Source organism: Rhinolophus sinicus, chromosome 15 (assembly GCF_057876585.1).
Source record: "Rhinolophus sinicus isolate RSI-liver-muscle chromosome 15, RSI-T2T, whole genome shotgun sequence".
NCBI lineage: Eukaryota > Metazoa > Chordata > Mammalia > Chiroptera > Rhinolophidae > Rhinolophus > Rhinolophus sinicus.
Window position 1 is genome coordinate 86869636 of NC_142515.1, and position 17855 is coordinate 86887490.

Sequence of the window (17855 nt, forward strand, 5' to 3'; positions counted from 1 at the left end):
TATGACCGCCCCCAACCTGGGGCGCCCCCGCCGCAGGTCGGCCTCCCGGCGCACCCGCCCCACAGTCTCTCTGGAGCGCCCTCTTGGCCCTGGGCTGGACGCCGAGGGGGACTGCCGTAGATGTGGGGGACCCCGAATCTCGGGTCAAAGGGCAGTTGGATGCCCCCTTCTGCAGGGCGTTGGGGGGGAGTGGCGGAAGTCAGCTGAACCCGGTTACAAGGACTCCAGGTCAGATCCTGATCAGCCTGGACGGTGGGGTGCGAGATTCCCTTTCCAACCGTGTGTGTGTGTGTGTGTGTGTGTGTTTACGGTGGGGTGCGAAATTCCCTTTCCAACTATGTGTGTGTATGTGTGTGTGTGTAGGGTGACCGAAGTCGGGAACAGCAGCGACACTTTTTTTTAAACAAAACTTTATTGGTAATAGTTTTCAAATATGTTTACAACAGCACACTGTTCAAGAGGAAGTCGCGTCCTTCGCAGCACACAGGTTGAATCACCCCCGTGCCCACCCGGGGCCCACCCCAGGCCTGAGAGCTCCTCCTAGGATGGGGAGAAGTTATGAGAGGGACAGACGGGGATGGATGGGGGGGCTCCCCACTTTTCTATTAAGAGAAAAAAGCACAAATGGGGAGCAAGGGGTGACGGACAGCTGACAGCTAAGCAGAGGAGCGCCCTGGATGGGTTGGGGGTGGAGGCTATTGGGTGAATAAAACAGGCAGCCCCTCCCCAGCAACCCTGGCCTTGAACCAGGGCTACGAGGGGGAGGAGGGCTTTGCCTCCTTTTGCAGGTTTGCCTTCCCAACTGAGCTGAAAGGAGGCTGGGCATTAAAATCTAGTTCAGAATAAAATTAAGGAGTTTGGGGAGGAGTGGTGCTGGGAGAAAAGACCCTGGGCTTGGGGCTTCCCCTCTATCTTTTTGGGGGACAACTCCTCTTTGGCAGGGAGAGGGGCAGCTGCTTTGTCTGGGTCCCAAAGCCCAAGGATGAAGAAAGGTTGGGGCAGAAGGGGGTAGGGGCTTCCTAAAAGGGCTGAGACCCTTTTAGGCTTGGCAGGGGACCTGGGGGCAGGGGGGCAGGGGAGATTAGCAGCTTGTGGGGAGGTTGGAACCCCAGCTCCTTCCTTTACAAGTCAGTCTGCTTCCCAGCCTTGTTAAAATGGACTTGGGGTGGGGGTGGGAGGGGGTATAGGAAGGTGGGAGGGAGGCACTGGTGGAACTTAAATAAGTGTGTAAATAAGATTGTAGATTGTTTTTTTAAAAATTCTAGCAAGCAGCCCACTGCATGTATCACTAAAATCTCTCCTTCCTGGGCAGGATTGCTCTGAAGGGAAGGTTGGCCATTCTTCATTGGTTCTTAGCAAGTGGTGCCGGTGGTGGGGGCTGGAGTTAAATTTGGGCCCCATTTTCCACACCCTGTCCCTGGATACACTAGCAAGACCTAGTCTAACTAGAACTGAGAAACTGGTTTAAAACAGGCTGAAGTGGTCTGGGGTGGAGGGCTGTGGGGGAGGAGGAAGGCCAAAGCAGTAGGTAGGGTAGGAGGGCGAAGGGGGTGAGGGAGAGCAGCTGGTGTTTCTGTCCCTCTGAATATCTCTGGGCTTCCTGCTCCCCCTACCCTGGTGGGTGGGGTGGGGGGTGAAATTAGATGCAAGGAACTCTGGGGCCCTCTGGCTGTTCAATCCAACCCTCCCACCCACCCCACCCCCACAAAAAAAAAAAAAAGAAAACCCTTGGGGGCACAGGCACACCCCTAAAACTCAGAAAACTCCTTGCCACACTTTTCATTGATGGAGACTCGGATCTCTTCCTCCTCATAGTCATCAAAGTTACTTGTGTCCCCAGGGCCTTTAAACTTTGGTATGAAGGGAGCTTCCACCTGGAGAGGGGTCAAGAACCACCCAGACCTCAGCAGTCAAGCAGTCAACATAATCCCCATTACAACAATAAATATGAATGGCTTAAAATTCATGAGATAACTTACTAGGACCCAGGACTGAACTTAGAATTATGGTGTCGACTCACCTTAACAACCCAAGAATCTTACAGCCAACTCATCAATAGGGAAATGACTTTCCAGAGTGTGTTGTCTCCTGCCCAAGGTCACAGAGTGGCCAAGTGACCCCATAATCCTATTTCTAGACCCCCACTGCTCTAAGCTTGCCCCAGTTAGACTGACCCAGGGCCCGTGGCCTATTTTCAAATTCCTCTTCCCTTTCTCTCTCTCCACTGGAAGCCCTCTCTGTCTCTTGGCCTGCCCCCAAAACCCTCAGCAACCTGGGGCAGGGTGGGGGGGCCCACCTTCCTCTGGTAGATGGCGATCCAGTCAGTTGTGGCAAACCACTTGTGGTTCTTGATGTCATTGACCCCATTCTTGAGGTTCCCAAAGCGCTTGGTGAGGTCCACCTGCAGTAGGTTCCGCAGTAGGTCCTTTAGGTCAGAGCTGAAGTGGGACGGGAACCGTACCTGGGGATGGATGGGGTGACACAGACAGGGTGGGAAACTGGCTTGGAGTTTGGGGACCCGAGAACACTGCCTTTGTCATCCAACAATCCTATAGGACAGAGGACCCCAAATTTGAGTGTGCATTGGAATCTCATTAAAACAGCTCACCTGGCCTGTTAAGAGTTTCTGATTCAGGATATCTGGGTTGGGGCCTGAGAGTCTGCATTTCTAGCCAGTTCCCTGGCCATGCTGATGGTGCTGGAGAGGGGACCACTTTGAGAACCGCTGCTCCAAGATAAGTGCTCTGATGGTTCCCATTTTAGAGAAGAGGAAACTGAGGCTGGGAAGGGCTAAACAGCTTGTCCAAGGTCACACAGAGGAGTGGGATCCAGTGGCTCCATCTTGGGTCTGTTGGACTCCAGAACTTGCATTTTTAGCCAGTGCTTCCTAAGGTGGCTCTGCTGGGGTCTGGGAACTTCAGAAATATTCATGCTTGTGAGAGAGACGATTTTTTTTCTATTTCTCTCTTTGCATATCTAGAGCTCTTCCATTCTTTAAGGCTCAGTTCAAATCTTTCAGAAACTTTCCCCAAATGCTCTAAGCCCATAGCCTTGTATACAACTAGTCACTGGCTTTATGGCTATGAGAACTGACTTCCACCACTGCTCTGCCTCTTACATACTGTGTGACCTTGGCCACAGCCTTTAACCTCTCTGGGCCTGTGCCTGCCTGTCTAGCACAGGGCAGATATCCCAGGGTTGCAAGAGGAAGATAATACTGCTGAGGGTGCGTGGGAACTGTGAAATGCTACAAAGAAGGGAGTTATGCTCTTCTCATCCCCCTCGGAACCTTCTATGGCTTATTCTTTGTTTCCCACTCTGGGCCATTCTCTTGGAAATTTCTATTCTGCTTACTGGCAGACACCTCATCTTTCCCTTTTTTTGTGACCCCATTTTGCAGTTGGTGATTCCTCAACCTCCCTGAGAGGCAGGTGGCTAGTTCCCCAGTTCTCAGGTGGATTAAGATGAGGCTTGGGGGGAAGGCACTTGCCCGAGGTTTCAAAGCCAATGGGTGGCATAGCTGGGACCTGGAGTCAGGTTGGCCCACCCAGGCTGAGCTGGGAGCTGCTCCCACCATTTCCTGGGCCGGGTGCAGGGATGGTTGGGTCGTCCCAGCGAGGTGGGTAAACTGAGGACAGAAGTGGGGGGTCCCAGCCTCTCTTGGGCCCTTGGATCTTGGACCAGACATGTCTCCTCTCTGTGTCTCAGCTTCCTCAGCCCCTCAGAGTGCTGGGTAGGATGGAGGAGATGCAGGGGGTGGTGGGTGCTTAATGTACTTCGTGGGTGCAAGCTCTAAGCACCCATCACCCACCCGCACACTCGGAGTTAGGAAGTCTACAGTTGGGAAAGGGGGTGTGAGCCATACACCCAAAATGACTCCCGGTGGGGTCTGGGAATTGAACACATTCACTTTTCCGTGAAACCTGTGAAAACTCATGCTAAGGGGGATGACTAGGTGCAAGAGCCTCACATTGGGCAGGGCGGGAGTCTGAGTGAGACTTGGGGTTTTAGAAGATTTGGGGAGATCAGCAGTATGGGCCCAGGATTCGCCTTGGTTAGCGTGGCTGGTGCACCCAGCTTCGCCATCTGGCCTGACTTAAAGAACTTCTAGATTGTTTTGACAATGAAGGTGGGTAGGGAAGGGTCTGTCCTGGGCGGAGCCCCTGCATCCGGGCCTCACCTTCCCAGAGACAATCTTCTCGTAGATCTGGATGGGCTGGTCAGCGAAGAAGGGTGGGTAGCCGGCGGCCATCTCATAGATGAGAACCCCCAGGGCCCACCAGTCCACAGCTTTGTTGTAGCCCTAGAGCGAGAAAGGGGTGAAGTGTGAGGGGAGAGGGCGAGGAGGAGGCGTGTGCAGAGTGGGCCTCAGGGGCAGTGGGAGGGGTGAGGAGGTGCCTACTTTGCTCAGGATGATCTCGGGGGCCAGGTACTCAGGGGTCCCGCACAAGGTCCAGGTGCGGCCTTTCACACGCTTGGCGAAACCAAAGTCTGTCACCTGAGGGCACAAGAGCAGGGTTGGCAGAGAGGGAGGGAGGGTCCAGGCCATGGCCACCTGGGGCTGCCCCTCGCCCGGCCGGTGGGCACCTGAATGTAGCCCTGCTGGTCAATGAGAAGGTTCTCCGGCTTCAGGTCCCGGTAGATGAGATCGAGGGAGTGCAGGTACTCGAAGGTCAGGACGATCTGGGCGGCATAGAAGCGGGCATGGGGCTCGCTGGTGGGATAAGTGGAGAGGGGCCGGGTGAGTGGGTGGCCACCCCCAACAGGACATGCCCGCCCCCAAATGGCCCAGCAGGTGGGCCTGCAGAGCTGCCTCCAGCCCAGCTATCCAAAATGCGTAAGAGGAGCAGCCTTAGTCATACAGAGCTCCAAACTGGAAAGAGCCCAGATGTCCATCAAGAGAGGAATGGCGTCACAGATTGTGACAGAGTCACACAATGGAATCCTACTCAATACCACCACCAGGACAAACGATGAATATATGCACAACCGTGGCTCCCTCTCAAAATGATTATGTGACGTGAAAGTAGAATGGGACAAAACAATATGAACTGCGTGATGCTATTTATATCAAGCCCAAACCCAGACCGAACACATTCTGTGGTGTTTGAAGCCAGAGGGGACAATTGCCTGTGTCAGGGTGGTGATCTGACAAGAAAGGCATTCGAGGAAATTTTCTGGGGTGATGAAATGGTCAATATGGTGTTTTGGGTGGTGGTTACACAAATGCATGCAACTGTCAAAACTCATGGAACATTGAAGACCTGTGCATTTTATTGCATGTAAAGTGCATAGCTATATGAATAAACAAAATAAAACAACAGCATCAATTTAAAAACTGCATAAAATCGCCAACTTAAATGGAAAAACCTAAGTCACCATGTTGTTTTGTTTCATGGTGGTTGAGACATCACAGATTCCTCAGCTCAGGGAATGAGAGCCCACAGGGCCCTGGAAAGGCCACCTTCATTTCCCCACATGGCTTGGCTGTGTAGCACTGACTGTGGACAGCCCCAGGCCCGGGGTGGCTAGCGGGGGTCCACTCACCTGAACCTTCCGATCCGCCGCAGGTGTGAGAACATCTCCCCACCAGGCACGTACTCCATGACCATGTATAAATTCGAGTTGTCCTGTGGGGAGCAGCAGCTGATCAGGGCTCCGCTCCCCAAGCCCTGGGCCCGATCTGAAGCCCTGGTGCCCTCACCCAACAGATGTTCAGAAATTAGGTGACAACATCAATCTAGGGTTCCATATGAAGCACGTGCTAAGGACCAGGCACAGTGCTCACTCAGCTACCAGTTTCAGTTTCTTCGGCTCATGAGGAAGAAGGGACAGCCATTATCCTGCTCATGGAGGGTGAAAGGGAGGGCTGGCTAGAGGTGCCTGGGCTGGAGAGGGGACTCCACAGCAGCTCATGTCTGTGACTGTCCTGAGCAAGGCTCTTGGGCCACAGTTTTCTCATCCGTAAAATGGGACCAGGATAGGCTACAGAATTTGTGAGGGGGCGCCCAAAGTAAAAATGTGAGGCCACTTGCTATAAAAATGACGACGAATTTCAAGACAACAGTAGTAGAGCATAACACCAAGCATGGGCCTGGGTGGCAGGCCCCGAGTGGCCTTTCCCAACTTTCGAAGTCCTGCCTTAGGATAGCACCAAAAATAGCTCACACAGGGTGTTCACAATGTGCCTGGAACTGTCATGGCAACCCACCAGGTGGGGACTGTTATGATCCCCATTTTACAGATGAGGCAACTGAGCCTCAGGGCAATGAAGTTCTTGCCCACATGGGCAGGTGGTACTGAGCTGGGATTTGAACCCAGGCTGTGTATCAGGTTCTTATAAACGGGGCAGTGATTTTTGAGGGATGTCATCCAGCTTGAGTGATTTACCCACCTAAGGTTATCAAGTTAGATCCAGGAGTTGAATTTTGGTGTGTGAGAGCCCAGGCTGATTCGCCGCGCCCCACCATCAGTGGGTAGGCCTGCTTTCTAGGGCAGCCACTGGTTGTCCTCAGCCCCCAGGTGTGGTTTCCCTCTTTGCCCCCTCTTTTCCCCCACCTTGAAGGAGAACTCGAGTCTGACGAGGAACGGAAAGTTGACCGCCTGCAGGATGCGCTTCTCGTTCAGGGTATGTTCGATCTGTTTCAGCTTCACCACCTGTGGGCCCAGAGCAGGGTGGAGAGGAGGGAGTGTGAGAGGTCCCTCTCCCCTGATGCCCAGAACTAGGGGTGCAGGCTGGGCTGGTTCCTGTGAGTGTTTGTGGCCTGTGGAGCCTTGGGCTGAGTGCTGAGGACACAATAGAAGGCCGAGGCTGCCTGTCCCCATGCATGAAGTTCAGGGCAAGAATACGTGAGTCACCAGGCCTCTTGGCCCAGAGGTCAGAGCCTTGGTAGGAGAAGCTCAGGGCCTGCGGATGATGCCTGTGCCCCTTGGTGAGGTACCCTGCAAAGTCTGTGAGCAGGGTAATCAGAGAAGGCTTCCTGGAAGAAGGGACAGTAGAGCTGAAAATGTAAAGACAAGCAGGTGTAGTGCCCCAGGAGGTGGGGGGGTGGGCTTACAAATATCTTCTCTGCATCTAAAGCACCCAAACACATCCATCTGAACCCTGGGCTGATTCCTCCTTGGGCCTCAGCTGTCCCTAGCAGGCAGCTCACATGTAGTGATGGGAGCCCTGAGGGGTATGCACTGTGAGCATGCCAGTCTGGAAGCCCAGATAAGGGAAGTGACTTGCCCAAGGTCACAGGCAGCTAGTCACAGGCAGGCAGCCTGGCCTCTCAGTCAGCTCTGAACCTCTGCGCTGGGGCCTTTTCTGCTTTGTTCACAGCTGTATTCTTTGGATCTACACATGCACTGCCCAGTACCATCCACACTAGCGACCCATGGCTGCTGAGAGCTTGAAACCAGGCCGGTCAACTGAGGAACCGAGTTTAAAATTTGAAGTATCTAAAATGAAAAATTAAAAACTGACACTCAATGCAGTTACCGGATAACTTTTAAACCTGTCTGGAAGAACTGGGCTATGTAAATCTGCTTTTTCAATTTCTCTACTTTTTCTTGTCTTTCCAGTGAAAATTTAACATCGGAGCAGAGCTGTGTTGTAAGTGTAAAATGCAAATTGGATTTTGAAGACTTGGTATAGAAAAAAAGAATGTACAATGTCTCATTAATGATATTTTACAATGGTTACATACATTGAAATAATATTGTAGATATACTGGCTTAATTATAACATATTGTTAAAATGTATTCCATCTGCTTCTTTTTTTAATGAGGTTCTAGAAAATTTAAAATTATACGTAGCTTGTGTGACATTTCTACTGGACAGCGTTGCTCTAGAGCAGTGCCCGGCACAAGTAGGGTATCAAAAACATTTACAGAAAGCAGGCCCGTGTAAAAGCCACCTCCTTTAGGAAGACCTCTGGCGAGGCGTCTGAGTCCATGCCCAATGCCTGGGTTCCCCTCAGTGGCTGGCCTGGGGGGAACCTCCTGAAGGCAGCATGGTATCCTTTTGGCCCTTGGGTCTGGCACATGATAGGGGCTCAGGAAGCAGTTGGTGAGTGGATGGGCGGAAAGAGCATTCCAGGCAGCAAGTGGGACAAGGCTGCAGGGCAGAGCAGAGCTCACCTTCTGTTTGTCCAGGATCTTCATGGCGAAATGGTTTCCGGTCTCCTTGTGTTTTACCAGCATCACCCGCCCGAAGGAGCCCGTGCCGAGGGTCTTGATTCGTTCAAACTGATCCAAATGGGCTGTATTCTGTGTGCGGAAGGGTTGGGATGGGTCTGGACCCCCGTCTCTGTGGCCTGCTGGGATGACGAGGTCTGGGGCATCCCCTCTGCCACCAGCAGAGGGGGCCCTGGGGTGCAGGGGGAGTGACCGGGTAAGGACGGGGGCGGAAAAACAAGATGGCAGAGGGCACATTCCATGAGGAGGGTGGCAGGGGCCCGATCTGGCCCTGGCCTGGGGCCCAGGAGCTGCTGGCAGCTGTGTGGGGGGCAGGGGCTGCCAGTTGGAAGGGGGTGGTAGGGTGGGGGAGCCTGGCAATGGGTGATCAGGTGCCTCCACACAAAGCCCTCATGGGTGTCTAGACACCCTCCACATGGCCCTAAAATCCTCGCCATGTCACAGGGATGCAACTGGGGGATGGGGGCTGTCAGCTCACCCCTCCCACGCCCTGCACCCCGGGGGCTTACCTGAGCAGGATTTTCCCATTTTTTAAGAAAATCTTCTTTGGCTTTTGCTAAGAACTCTTTCACTGGAAGGAAGAGAGGGGAGAGTTAGATGGAGACCTCATCTCATTGGGAGAGGCCCAGGGTATCACTGGGGAGATGCCCATTTGTGGAAAGTGAGGTACAGATAGATGTCTCAACCCAGAGACTGACCTTCTTTTTCCCAGGGCCTTTGGGTGCCCTGGCTGAAATCTGAGGGCAGCTTGGTGGGCGCTGATCTGTGCTGAGGCCTGGGCCCCTTTTACTACAGAGGTGGGATCCAGCCTCAGCTCCGTCCCAAATGGGGTGCAGTGTGACTTGGAGCTTACTCTCAGGGGGAGAGAGGGCGGCACCCAGGCCAGCCCACCCCCACTCGCCCCAGTTCTGACCGACATTCCACGGCCAGGGACGACGCCAGCCGAGGTATTTATAGCCTCAGGATTTGGCTGTTCCTCAGGCCCCTTCTCTGGGGAGGCTGGGCCAGGGTGGAGGCCTCTGGGGCTCGGGTAGCAGGAGCCCTTGGGGGGCTCAGCTGTCGCCTTGGTCCCCAGCTGGCCCTGTTTCTGTCTTTGCCAATCGAGGGGCCCTGGCTCCACAGCTGGTTCAAGGGAGGCATCACCTGATGCCCACCCTCCCAGGGGCTCCTCAGCACCCCAAAGAATATCACCATCTGGTTAATACTGAAGACTTCCCAGTAGGCACCCTGGGCCTGCTGCTTCATCTCCACTACCTCATTCAGTTCGCTTGCCAGCTTTCCTTTTATCCATTCTCCCAATTTAACACTCTAGGAAAACTGAGGCTTGAAAAGTCATTCTTGCCAGTGCCCAGAAAAGCAGTTAAATGCCAGGACCCTGGGACTGAGATAAAGCTCAGACCCCAGCCTAGTCTCTGATGAGCTGTATGATTTTCGGTAACTGACCTCACCTCTTTGGGCCTCAGGTTTCCTCATCTGTAAAATGGGGATAATAATCGTAATGACCTGGCAGGAGGGTTATAAGGACTGAAAGAGTTAATCTTGGCAAAGGGGGTTGGTTGGACAGTGGCCTGCACAAAGTTTGTGTCATAGAACTGTCAGCTATTAATTTTGCTTTTAAGTATTTTCAAAAATTGAGGTATAAAATACAGGGGGTGTGTCGAGTGCTCAGATCTTAAATGTGCAGCCTGACGGATTTGTACATTACAGACTCATCCTTGTGACCGTTCCCCGGCGCCAGGCACGCTGTTGTTAGGGAGCCTGCCTGTGTGCCAGCTGTGTGCTCAACGCTTTCTATGCTTAACTTCTATTCTGATGGCTCAGAGCTACTATTACTCTCATTACACAGAAGAGAAGACTGACCAGGCCTGAGGTTGCCTTCCCCATCCCACTTCTCATGAGATTAACTGCTTTGCTCCTGACGGGTCGCAGTGCACTCGGGTGGCCTACAGATAGACCTGACCTGGATCCTCTGATGGCTGCCACCCTGAGAGGTCCTGCACACTTGTACTTTGGCCTTGCCTGTCATCTGCCTGTCCCATCCATATGCAGTACCAGGAGGTCCACACAATCTTTGGGTAGTCATGACTCCCCCATTCTCCCCCAAGGCTCTCCCTTCAGAGTTTGGACAGAAGAACCTTCCATGGGGCTACAAGAATGGCAGGTGGAGAGACTGTTGGTTAGGAAAGCCCTACAAAAAGTGAGCAGGCAGAGAGAGGTCAGGCAGTCAAGGAATGACCAGGAGTCCTAGGTTGGCATCTGGCTGGGCCACTAACTGAGAGACTCTGAGTTTAGGAACTGCGCCACGTCCAATACTTCCACTAGCAGAATATTTTTTGACACACACCACCTTCCTTGGACACCTTCAAATGTACACACTGAATTCTGGATGAAGGTGGGGGAGAGGGTACCCTGTTGGGACTCTACCTTCACTTACCAGGGAGGTAGGGAAGAGCAGGCTTGCGAGGAAATCCATAATGACAAGTCCTGCTTCCCCTTTCACTCTCAGCCACCCCTGAGAACTGCCGTGTCCTGCTTTTCCCCACTCAGTGAGCCTCGGCCTCTGGCTGTCTGCTGGTACCCCACTGAGAGGCTCCACATGATGCCTAGGTCCTACCGTGTTTCCCCGAAAGTAAGACCCAGCTGGACCATCAGCTCTAGTGCATCTTTGGGAGCAAAAATTAATATAAGAGGGGCAGCCGGTTAGCTCAGTTCGTTAGTTGGTTAGCTCAGTTGGTTAGAGCACGGTGCTCTTGACAACAATGTTGCCAGTTCAATCCCCACATGGGCCACTGTGAGCTGCGCCTTCCACAGCTAGATTGAAACAACTACTTGACTTGGAGCTGATGGGTCCTGAAAGAACACATTTTAAATAAATTTAAAAAAAAAATTAATATAAGACCCAGTCTTATTTTACTATAGGACCGGGTCTTATATGTCTTATATAAGACCCGGTCTTATATTAATTTTTGCTCCCGAAGACGCATTGTCCAGCTAGGTCTTATTTTCGGGAAAACAGGGTAGCACACCCTTCTCTCACCTCTCAAATTGCGGAAGGGCTCAGGCTGCATCTCCTCTGCTGTCACTGGCTTGCCAGATTTGGGGATGGGCATGGGGGAAGGGCAGTACCAGGAAGAGCAGGCAGATAAAGAAGGATAATGATGGGAGACCCCCAGCCAAGAGCCCCCATACTCACCTCTGCTTTCTGCCTCTTCCAACAGAGGGTGCAATGGGGGATGGAGTGGGATGGGGTGATCTGGGGCCCATCTGCCCCAGGCCAGGGAAGCTCAGGGTACTGGCTGTGGCTTAGGTGCTGCACAGGGTGTGGTGCAGGTAGCTCAGGAAACGGACAGTCAGGTGGGCCCATAGGAGCAGCTGCAGCCACAGCTGGAAGGTGGTCTCTGAGTCGCCACCCTGGCCACTATCTAACCCCAGATCCATCCCAAGCTACCCTGGGCTCTCCTTGGAAATCTTCCCTTTGCAGGGGAACTAGGAAATACAGAGCCTCTGAGCTGGCTTCCTCTGGAGGGAGGGCCTCGGGGGACCCAGGAGGAGGAGCTGGTTGCCAGGGAAGCATTTAAAGGTACCTGCTCATGGCTGGCCAAGGTTTGCAAAGGCCCTTCTTGGCAGAGGACAGTGAAAAGATTCTCCAGAGGCTGTCCCTCCTGGCTGGCCTGACTACCCCGGGGGCGGGGTGCTAAAGCTAACTTCCCATTTTAGGGACTTCACTACTGCCAGTATGCCAGGCCCTTTCTGCCTTCCCCAGTGGGTGCTAGACTACCCAGAAGATGGTACTCAATGTGCCCAGTGCAGTGCCCACTAGGTAGAGGGGAAGGAGTTAAGGCTTAGGCGCAGGCAGCAGTCAGGGGCTCCCTGGGGTCTAAAGAGGCCCCAGAGCTCCATTAATTAGCAGAAAGAGCAGCTGGAGAGAAAGGCAAGAGGGGAGGTTTGAGAGCCACCCTATCTCTTCCTGAGTCCTCTTTGAACCTGGAGCCCCCAAATCTTGCTACCCCAAGAGACAAATGGGTACATCTGGCTTTCTTTTGCTCCTAAGCAGGGGCAGAGAGGGGAATGGCATCCTAGGATGTCCTTGGCCTCTGTCAAACCTTGCCCTGTGCTTGGCTCTGCTCTCAGCCATAAAGGTCCAAACCGGAAACGAAAGGCTAAACCCAGGGGTGGGGGAGGGGGAGGCTGCCTTGACCATCTTCCTCCTTCTTTCCAAATCCCAAAAAAAGTAGAGGGTCAGTGGCAGCTTCTCGCAGAATGCCCTTCTGACAACAGGAAGTGGCAAAGAAGGGAAACCCAGCTGGCTGTGGGCTTGTGAAACCTGCCACCCTTCCCACATCTTCCACATGGGGGTTGCCAGCCTCCACCCTGGTCCAGATTGAATTTGGGCTCACTACCAGAGAGAACCCCAGATACTCTTTGAAAAGCCAGGACCACAGCAAGCAGCAGGAGCCCAGACTCAGAGCCCCAGTCTTCCCCCCAGACAGACAACATTCTCAGTACCCTCTGCTCTCTGAAACCTGGTTGTCCCAGGAATTCTGGGGCCGGGATGCCCAGCCTGGGCTAGAACCCCTACTCCAGGCTGGCTGATTCCTCCAGTCTAGCTTGGATCCCCTGTTCTGGGCTGGACTACCCTCCAGTTTGAGCTGGACCCCAAAACTGGCCTGGACCAATCTCATTCTGAACTGGACCTCTACTCTGGACTAGGTGATCCCCCAGTATGAGCTGGACCCTGACACTGGGCTGGACCACTTCCCAGTTTGATGGCTCCCCATTCTGTACTGGAGCATCTAACCTGGACTCCATATGGACATCTCCATTCTGACCCAGATTCCATCGCTGAGCTGGACCAACACCCAGTCTCAGCTGAACCCCAACACTAAGACGGACCACACCACTGCCCTGCTCTGAGCTGGACTCCCACTCTGGATGGGCCATACCCCCCGTCTGAACTGGGCCACCCATCCCCACTGCTCTTCCGAGGCTCCCAGCCCAGAGTTGTAAGGGGTTTCCAGGGCCAGCCAGAAGTCCACAGCTTTTTCTTCTTCACTTCCTCCCCAAATCCTACTACAGCCCTTCCCTGACCAGAAGGGCAGTGTGTGCCGGAGGAGTTGCTATAGCAACAGGGCTCAGCCTCACCGTCGTTGGGGCTGGAAGCCATCACTCAGTGTTCCTCTCAGGGCACCAGGACTACGGTGGCTGGGAAGGCTCATGAAACCTGCCTCACCAGCTTGGAGGCCCATCCCCAGAGACCTGCCTATAGGGGGAGCCAAGGAGTTGTGGGGGTGATGGCAAGAAGAGAAACCCAATCTGGGGGCCAGTGGGTAAAGGGGAGGGGCAGTAGGACCCTCAAGCTTCCGTAGGTCTGAAAGGGCTAAGGAAAAAAAGCTGCCTTGGCAAGACCCTCTTGGGCACCCATACAACTGCCACTGCACAGAAGGAGTTCGACCCTCTTGGACTTCTGCAGGATGTTAGACGGTGACAATTCTTCCCATCCAGGGATCTTTCTCTCAGAGTCTGGATCTGCTTGTCCCTGTGGCCTGGTGGGGAGAGTGTCTGAGGGCTCCCTCTCACCAGTCCTGCCCCCTTTCCCGTGGGCCAGCTCCCAGGGGTGCCTTTGGCCAGTGCTAGCTAGCCAAGGCCTGAGCCCCACTTGGCGGCCTATCCCAGGGGCCTCTTGGGACCACTGCCCTCTCTCAATTTCTCTAGCTTCTCAGAGTCCAGTGCTAGATCTGTTTTTCTCTGCCCTCTTAGCATCTTACCCGGGCCCCTGCCAAAGTTTTGGCATCTTTGGGTACAGATTTCCCCCACCCCACCCCATCCCAGGGCTTGTTTTACATAGATAGATCCCTGCTCTCTTGGAAGGAGGCTGGCATTGTCCTGCCCAGACGATAGCACAGGGGGCTGGAGGATGCCTAAGTAGTGCCCACTAAGGCTTGGACATTCTCCTTACCCCAGTAGGGCTGGTGTCTGGCAGATGAAATTCAGGTGCCCCCTGCAGGCTGGCCTGGCTACTGCCCCCTACCCCCCACCCCAGGCCTGGCTCTAGTTACAGGAAAGCAAATTTTGTCTAACTCCATCCTTGCAGAATTAGAGTTCCAAGCAAAGAGGGGCTTCCTTCCTTATCCTGTTTGCTTCTCTGAGAGTCCCTGCGAGCCTCTAGAACTAAGTACAGCTTAGGGCGTTTCCTGATATATGACATAGGTCCCATTGGCAGGGCTAGAAATGATTTTAGGGATGTTTCACTTTTCTAGTTACATTGTATTTCAGTGTGTAGCAGAGAAATGTAACTGGCACAACAATTCCATGATTTCATTTATATTATTGCTTAGGATGGAGCAAAGTTTACATCTGAACAAAAGTGAATCAAAACTTTTATTATTGTAAACGAAGGAAATATAAGTAAATAGAGTAAAAATCAGGGAGGCAGCTTGAGAATGTCTGGGTTGGGAAATTCTGGGGTCCAGAAAATTGGCTGGAAGGTGGATCTATGTGAATCCTGCCTCTGTGACATCGTCTATGTCAAACTTAGAGATGTCATTTGGAAAATTCATAAAAAAGCCCGTTATGAAAACCACTTGAGCAGATAGATCTATGGAGACCATTTAGCCTGGCACATCCTAGATGCCCAATAAATAGTGGTTCTATTTCACTGTGATGGTCAATTCCTGAGTGTCTGGCCTGCACTCTGAGAGATTTAGTGGTCACTTCCGGAGCCTCTGATCTTTTTCTTGGGGATCCTTTTCCCTGTGTAACTTTCCACCCCCTCCCACCCCTCCACACACATTGCATGTGTTTGATATGCCTTGAAAGTTTTCCAGGACTATGTCATCTCCCCAACTTTCAACTGAGCCTCTGTAATATATGGCTGCCTGCCTCCACCTTCTACCTCCCAGGCCTCACCTGCTGGGGGCCCAGCCCCTCCCCCCTCTGCCTAGTCCCCTCCAAGCTCATGCCCAGACCTTTTTTGGTCACTATCCACCTGCTCCTCTGTCATCAAGCACTCAGCTACAGGCACTTGCCTCCCTGTCCCCCGCCCATTGGTGACATGTCAGGCCTCCCCATAGTTGCTCAGTGACTCTGAGTTCTGCCATCTGAATAAAGTTCCCTGGATTTTGTGCCTGGGTCTTTCTGGGAGAGGGCATTCAGGGGACTCAGACATTGGGGTTTGAGACCAGTAACTGGGAACAGCATATTTGGCGTCACCTTTTTCATCTCTGACTATTTCTGCGTAACAGGAAGGGTATCTTAGCTGAGGTCCAGCTTTAGGCCTGGAGCGATGACAACTTAAGAGCTGGAGGAATTGAGGAAGGGGCTCAAGGCCATTTCTGAAGGCATTTCCAGATACAGAATCTCTTTCTCTGGCTGGCTGGAAAAGGCCAACATAATTTGGGGTTTGAGGGGGGAACAAGCCTCTTTCTGGCTGAGCCCAGGGAGCGATCAGGATGTCCCTTGGTAAAAGGCAAGTCACTGGATGTCACCCACTACTCCACAACTACCATACCTCAAGTCCCCTTTCTCACTATCCTGGCTCAAGCTGAATGAGCCTTGTTAAATCCAGACACTCTTAATCCCCCACTTTTCATCCTGAGCCAGGAGCGGGTGAAGAAGCCCACAGGACTGGGTGAGTGACGGAGCCTCAGTTGTGAAACAACCATTTATTATTGAGGGGCCCTCCAAGGAGTCTAGCTAGTCTACCTCACTGCACCACAGGAGATAGAAAGGGGCACTCCTGCCGCTGCCCCCCCTCCCCGTCCCCAACCCAGGAAGGAGGATGCAATGAACCCAGGAAGACCAGCTCAAACTTGGCTTTGGACACACTGAAGCAATTCTCTTGGTTCATAAACAGTCTGCTACCCCAGCCAGGGACAGACGCTTGCTCAGAGGAGAAAGCACAAGCACAGGAGCAGAGTGACAGAGAGTGACAGGATGAAAGGAGCAGAGGGACCCAGAAAGATCCTGTCCCCCATGCCAAATGACACAGAAAGTAAAAACAATGCTGGACACGGCTCTGGGAAAAACTCAAGGGAACAGAGTGGGTTCGGAGGGGGGCTGTGGTAAGGTGAAGAGGGGAAGGGCAGGAGAAAGATGGCGGGGCTGGAGGGGGGAGGGGTGTGGTCACCAAGTGGCCAAGGTTCCTGTGGGGTGGAGACAGACCCCACAACACTCCCAAGACTGTCAGAAGCTTGGGTTGGGGTACTGCGGTGAGTCCCATTTGTGGGATAGGCGAGTGAGGAAGTGGGGGGTATTAGAATCTGGGAAGAGGGTCCAGGAAAGGAGGGGGTGCGGTGGTGACAGGGCCCCATGTGGGGCCCCAGCGGTCATACGTGCCATGGTTGGCAGTGACAGCTGGGTGGGGGGGACACAGTCTTTGCAGCGAGGGGCGGCTTTTGGCAAGGTAGCCCCTCTGGAGGGTCTTCTGCGGGCCCTGGGCCCCAACCTTGGACAGGCAGGGGGAGGGAGTGCTGGGGGTAAGCAAAGAGCAATGGGGGGGCACCTGGGGGAGGGGCCAGGCGGTGATGGACAGGGCGGGGGTTGGCAGCGCGGGGCCGGGATCCAGGTCTCGGCCCGAGCACTCACCGCTCTCCTGCTCACTGCCCTTCTTGGCGGCGGCGGCGTTGCCCATCGCGGCGGCGGCGGCCGGGGCCGGTCCCGGACCTGCGGCGCGGCGGGTGCTGGCGGCGGCCCCGGAGCGCGCTGGGCGGCGGCGGCGGCGGCCCCTAGGGTTGCTGCGCTGGCTGCGGCGCCGCGACCCCCGCCAGGCCCCTGCTTCCCGCGTCTCTCCGCGCCCGCCCGCCCGGGAACCTCAGCCCAAGTCCGCTGCTGCTGTCCGTGACGCTCCCGCAGCCCGCGTTCATTGGCCCAGGCCACCTTGACTGACGCCGCCGCGCTGCCGCCCATTGGCCCTCCGCGACCCTCCCGCGCTGCTATAGGCTCTCGGCCCCGTGACGCGGCCGCGGACGCCCGGCCACTCGCGCGCCTACGAGGTGCCTGATTGGCCGAAGCTCGCGACAGGGCTTGGGGATCGCCCAGCGAGGCCGCCAATTGGCCAAAGAGCGTAGTCCGGCCAGCCCCCCACAGAACATTCAGTGTCAATCCCGGGGTGAGAGGGCGGGGCGGCGGCGCAGCTTGCTGTCGGGGTCGACCGGGCGGGGCGGCGGAGGCTGGCTTGCTCCGAGGCCCAGAAGGCGGTCCAGGCGGGTGCCCGCCAGCCCCTGTGCGCGCCGCAGTTCCCCGCCCCCGCTCAGTGCGGCAGCGGCCGCCGGCCAGCGGGCACCGCGGACCCCCGATGCTGCCGCTGTCCACCTGCCAGCGGGGGAGGGGCGCAGCGGCGCGCGGGTCAGAGGTCGCCGGGCCGTCAGCCGTCGTGTTTTAAGGCCTGACGCAGGATAACAGTGGCAGGCCCGGGAGTGGGGGTGGAGCTCCTGGGTCTCCCCCAGCCACAGCCCGAGCTTCAAGAGGATGCTGGGCCTCGGGAGCAAGGGGCGCTTGGGAGCGGAGGGTCAGTGCCCATCCCTTTGCTGGGCGCCCACGCTGGGCTCCTGCCAGTAGTAAGAGCAGGCACTCGTTAAATACATTACTTCCTACTACGGCTGTATCACGCAGGTACTATTATCGCTCCCATTTTACAGAGGAGGAATCGGGGGCAATCAGGCTGAGGATTCCCGGTC

The 17855-nt window shown here is 54.6% G+C and overlaps 2 protein-coding genes across 3 annotated transcripts; both read right to left on the reverse strand.

Moving 5' to 3' along the window:
- Window positions 1-392: 392 nt before the first annotated feature.
- Window positions 393-16987, reverse strand: PRKACA (protein kinase cAMP-activated catalytic subunit alpha). Of its 2 annotated transcripts, none has more exons than XM_019746152.3 (10): window positions 16765-16987; window positions 8691-8752; window positions 8125-8253; window positions 6559-6657; window positions 5548-5630; window positions 4588-4714; window positions 4403-4498; window positions 4181-4303; window positions 2297-2461; window positions 393-1874 (listed from the first exon to the last, which is right to left on the reverse strand). In XM_019746152.3, exons 1-10 carry the CDS (start codon window positions 16808-16810, stop codon window positions 1749-1751), a joined length of 1056 nt encoding a protein of 351 aa, XP_019601711.1. In that variant the 5' UTR covers window positions 16811-16987; the 3' UTR covers window positions 393-1748. The 2 variants fall into 2 exon arrangements, with proteins under 2 accessions (XP_019601711.1, XP_074194191.1); XM_074338090.2 differs by lacking the exon at window positions 16765-16987 and adding an exon at window positions 8880-9105.
- SMIM46 (small integral membrane protein 46) lies at window positions 11328-11766 on the reverse strand. The gene is given in 2 exon segments (XM_074338091.2): window positions 11328-11495; window positions 11497-11766. Coding segments are annotated over 2 exon segments (153 nt in total). The 5' UTR covers window positions 11620-11766; the 3' UTR covers window positions 11328-11465.
- Window positions 16988-17855: the final 868 nt, after the last annotated feature.

What these genes read in the sequence shown, in the direction of transcription:
- PRKACA (XM_019746152.3), bottom strand. Translation starts at nt 16,810, where the DNA reads ATGGGCAACGCCGCCGCCGCCAAGAAGGGCAGTGAGCAGGAGAGCG. An exon ending in GGGCAGTGAGCAGGAGAGCG is followed by an intron (nt 8,753 to 16,764) that starts GTGAGTGCTCGG and finishes TCTTCCTTCCAG; the next exon opens with TGAAAGAGTTCTTAGCAAAA. An exon ending in TCGCCATCTACCAGAGGAAG is followed by an intron (nt 1,875 to 2,296) that starts GTGGGCCCCCCC and finishes ACCCCTCTCCAG; the next exon opens with GTGGAAGCTCCCTTCATACC.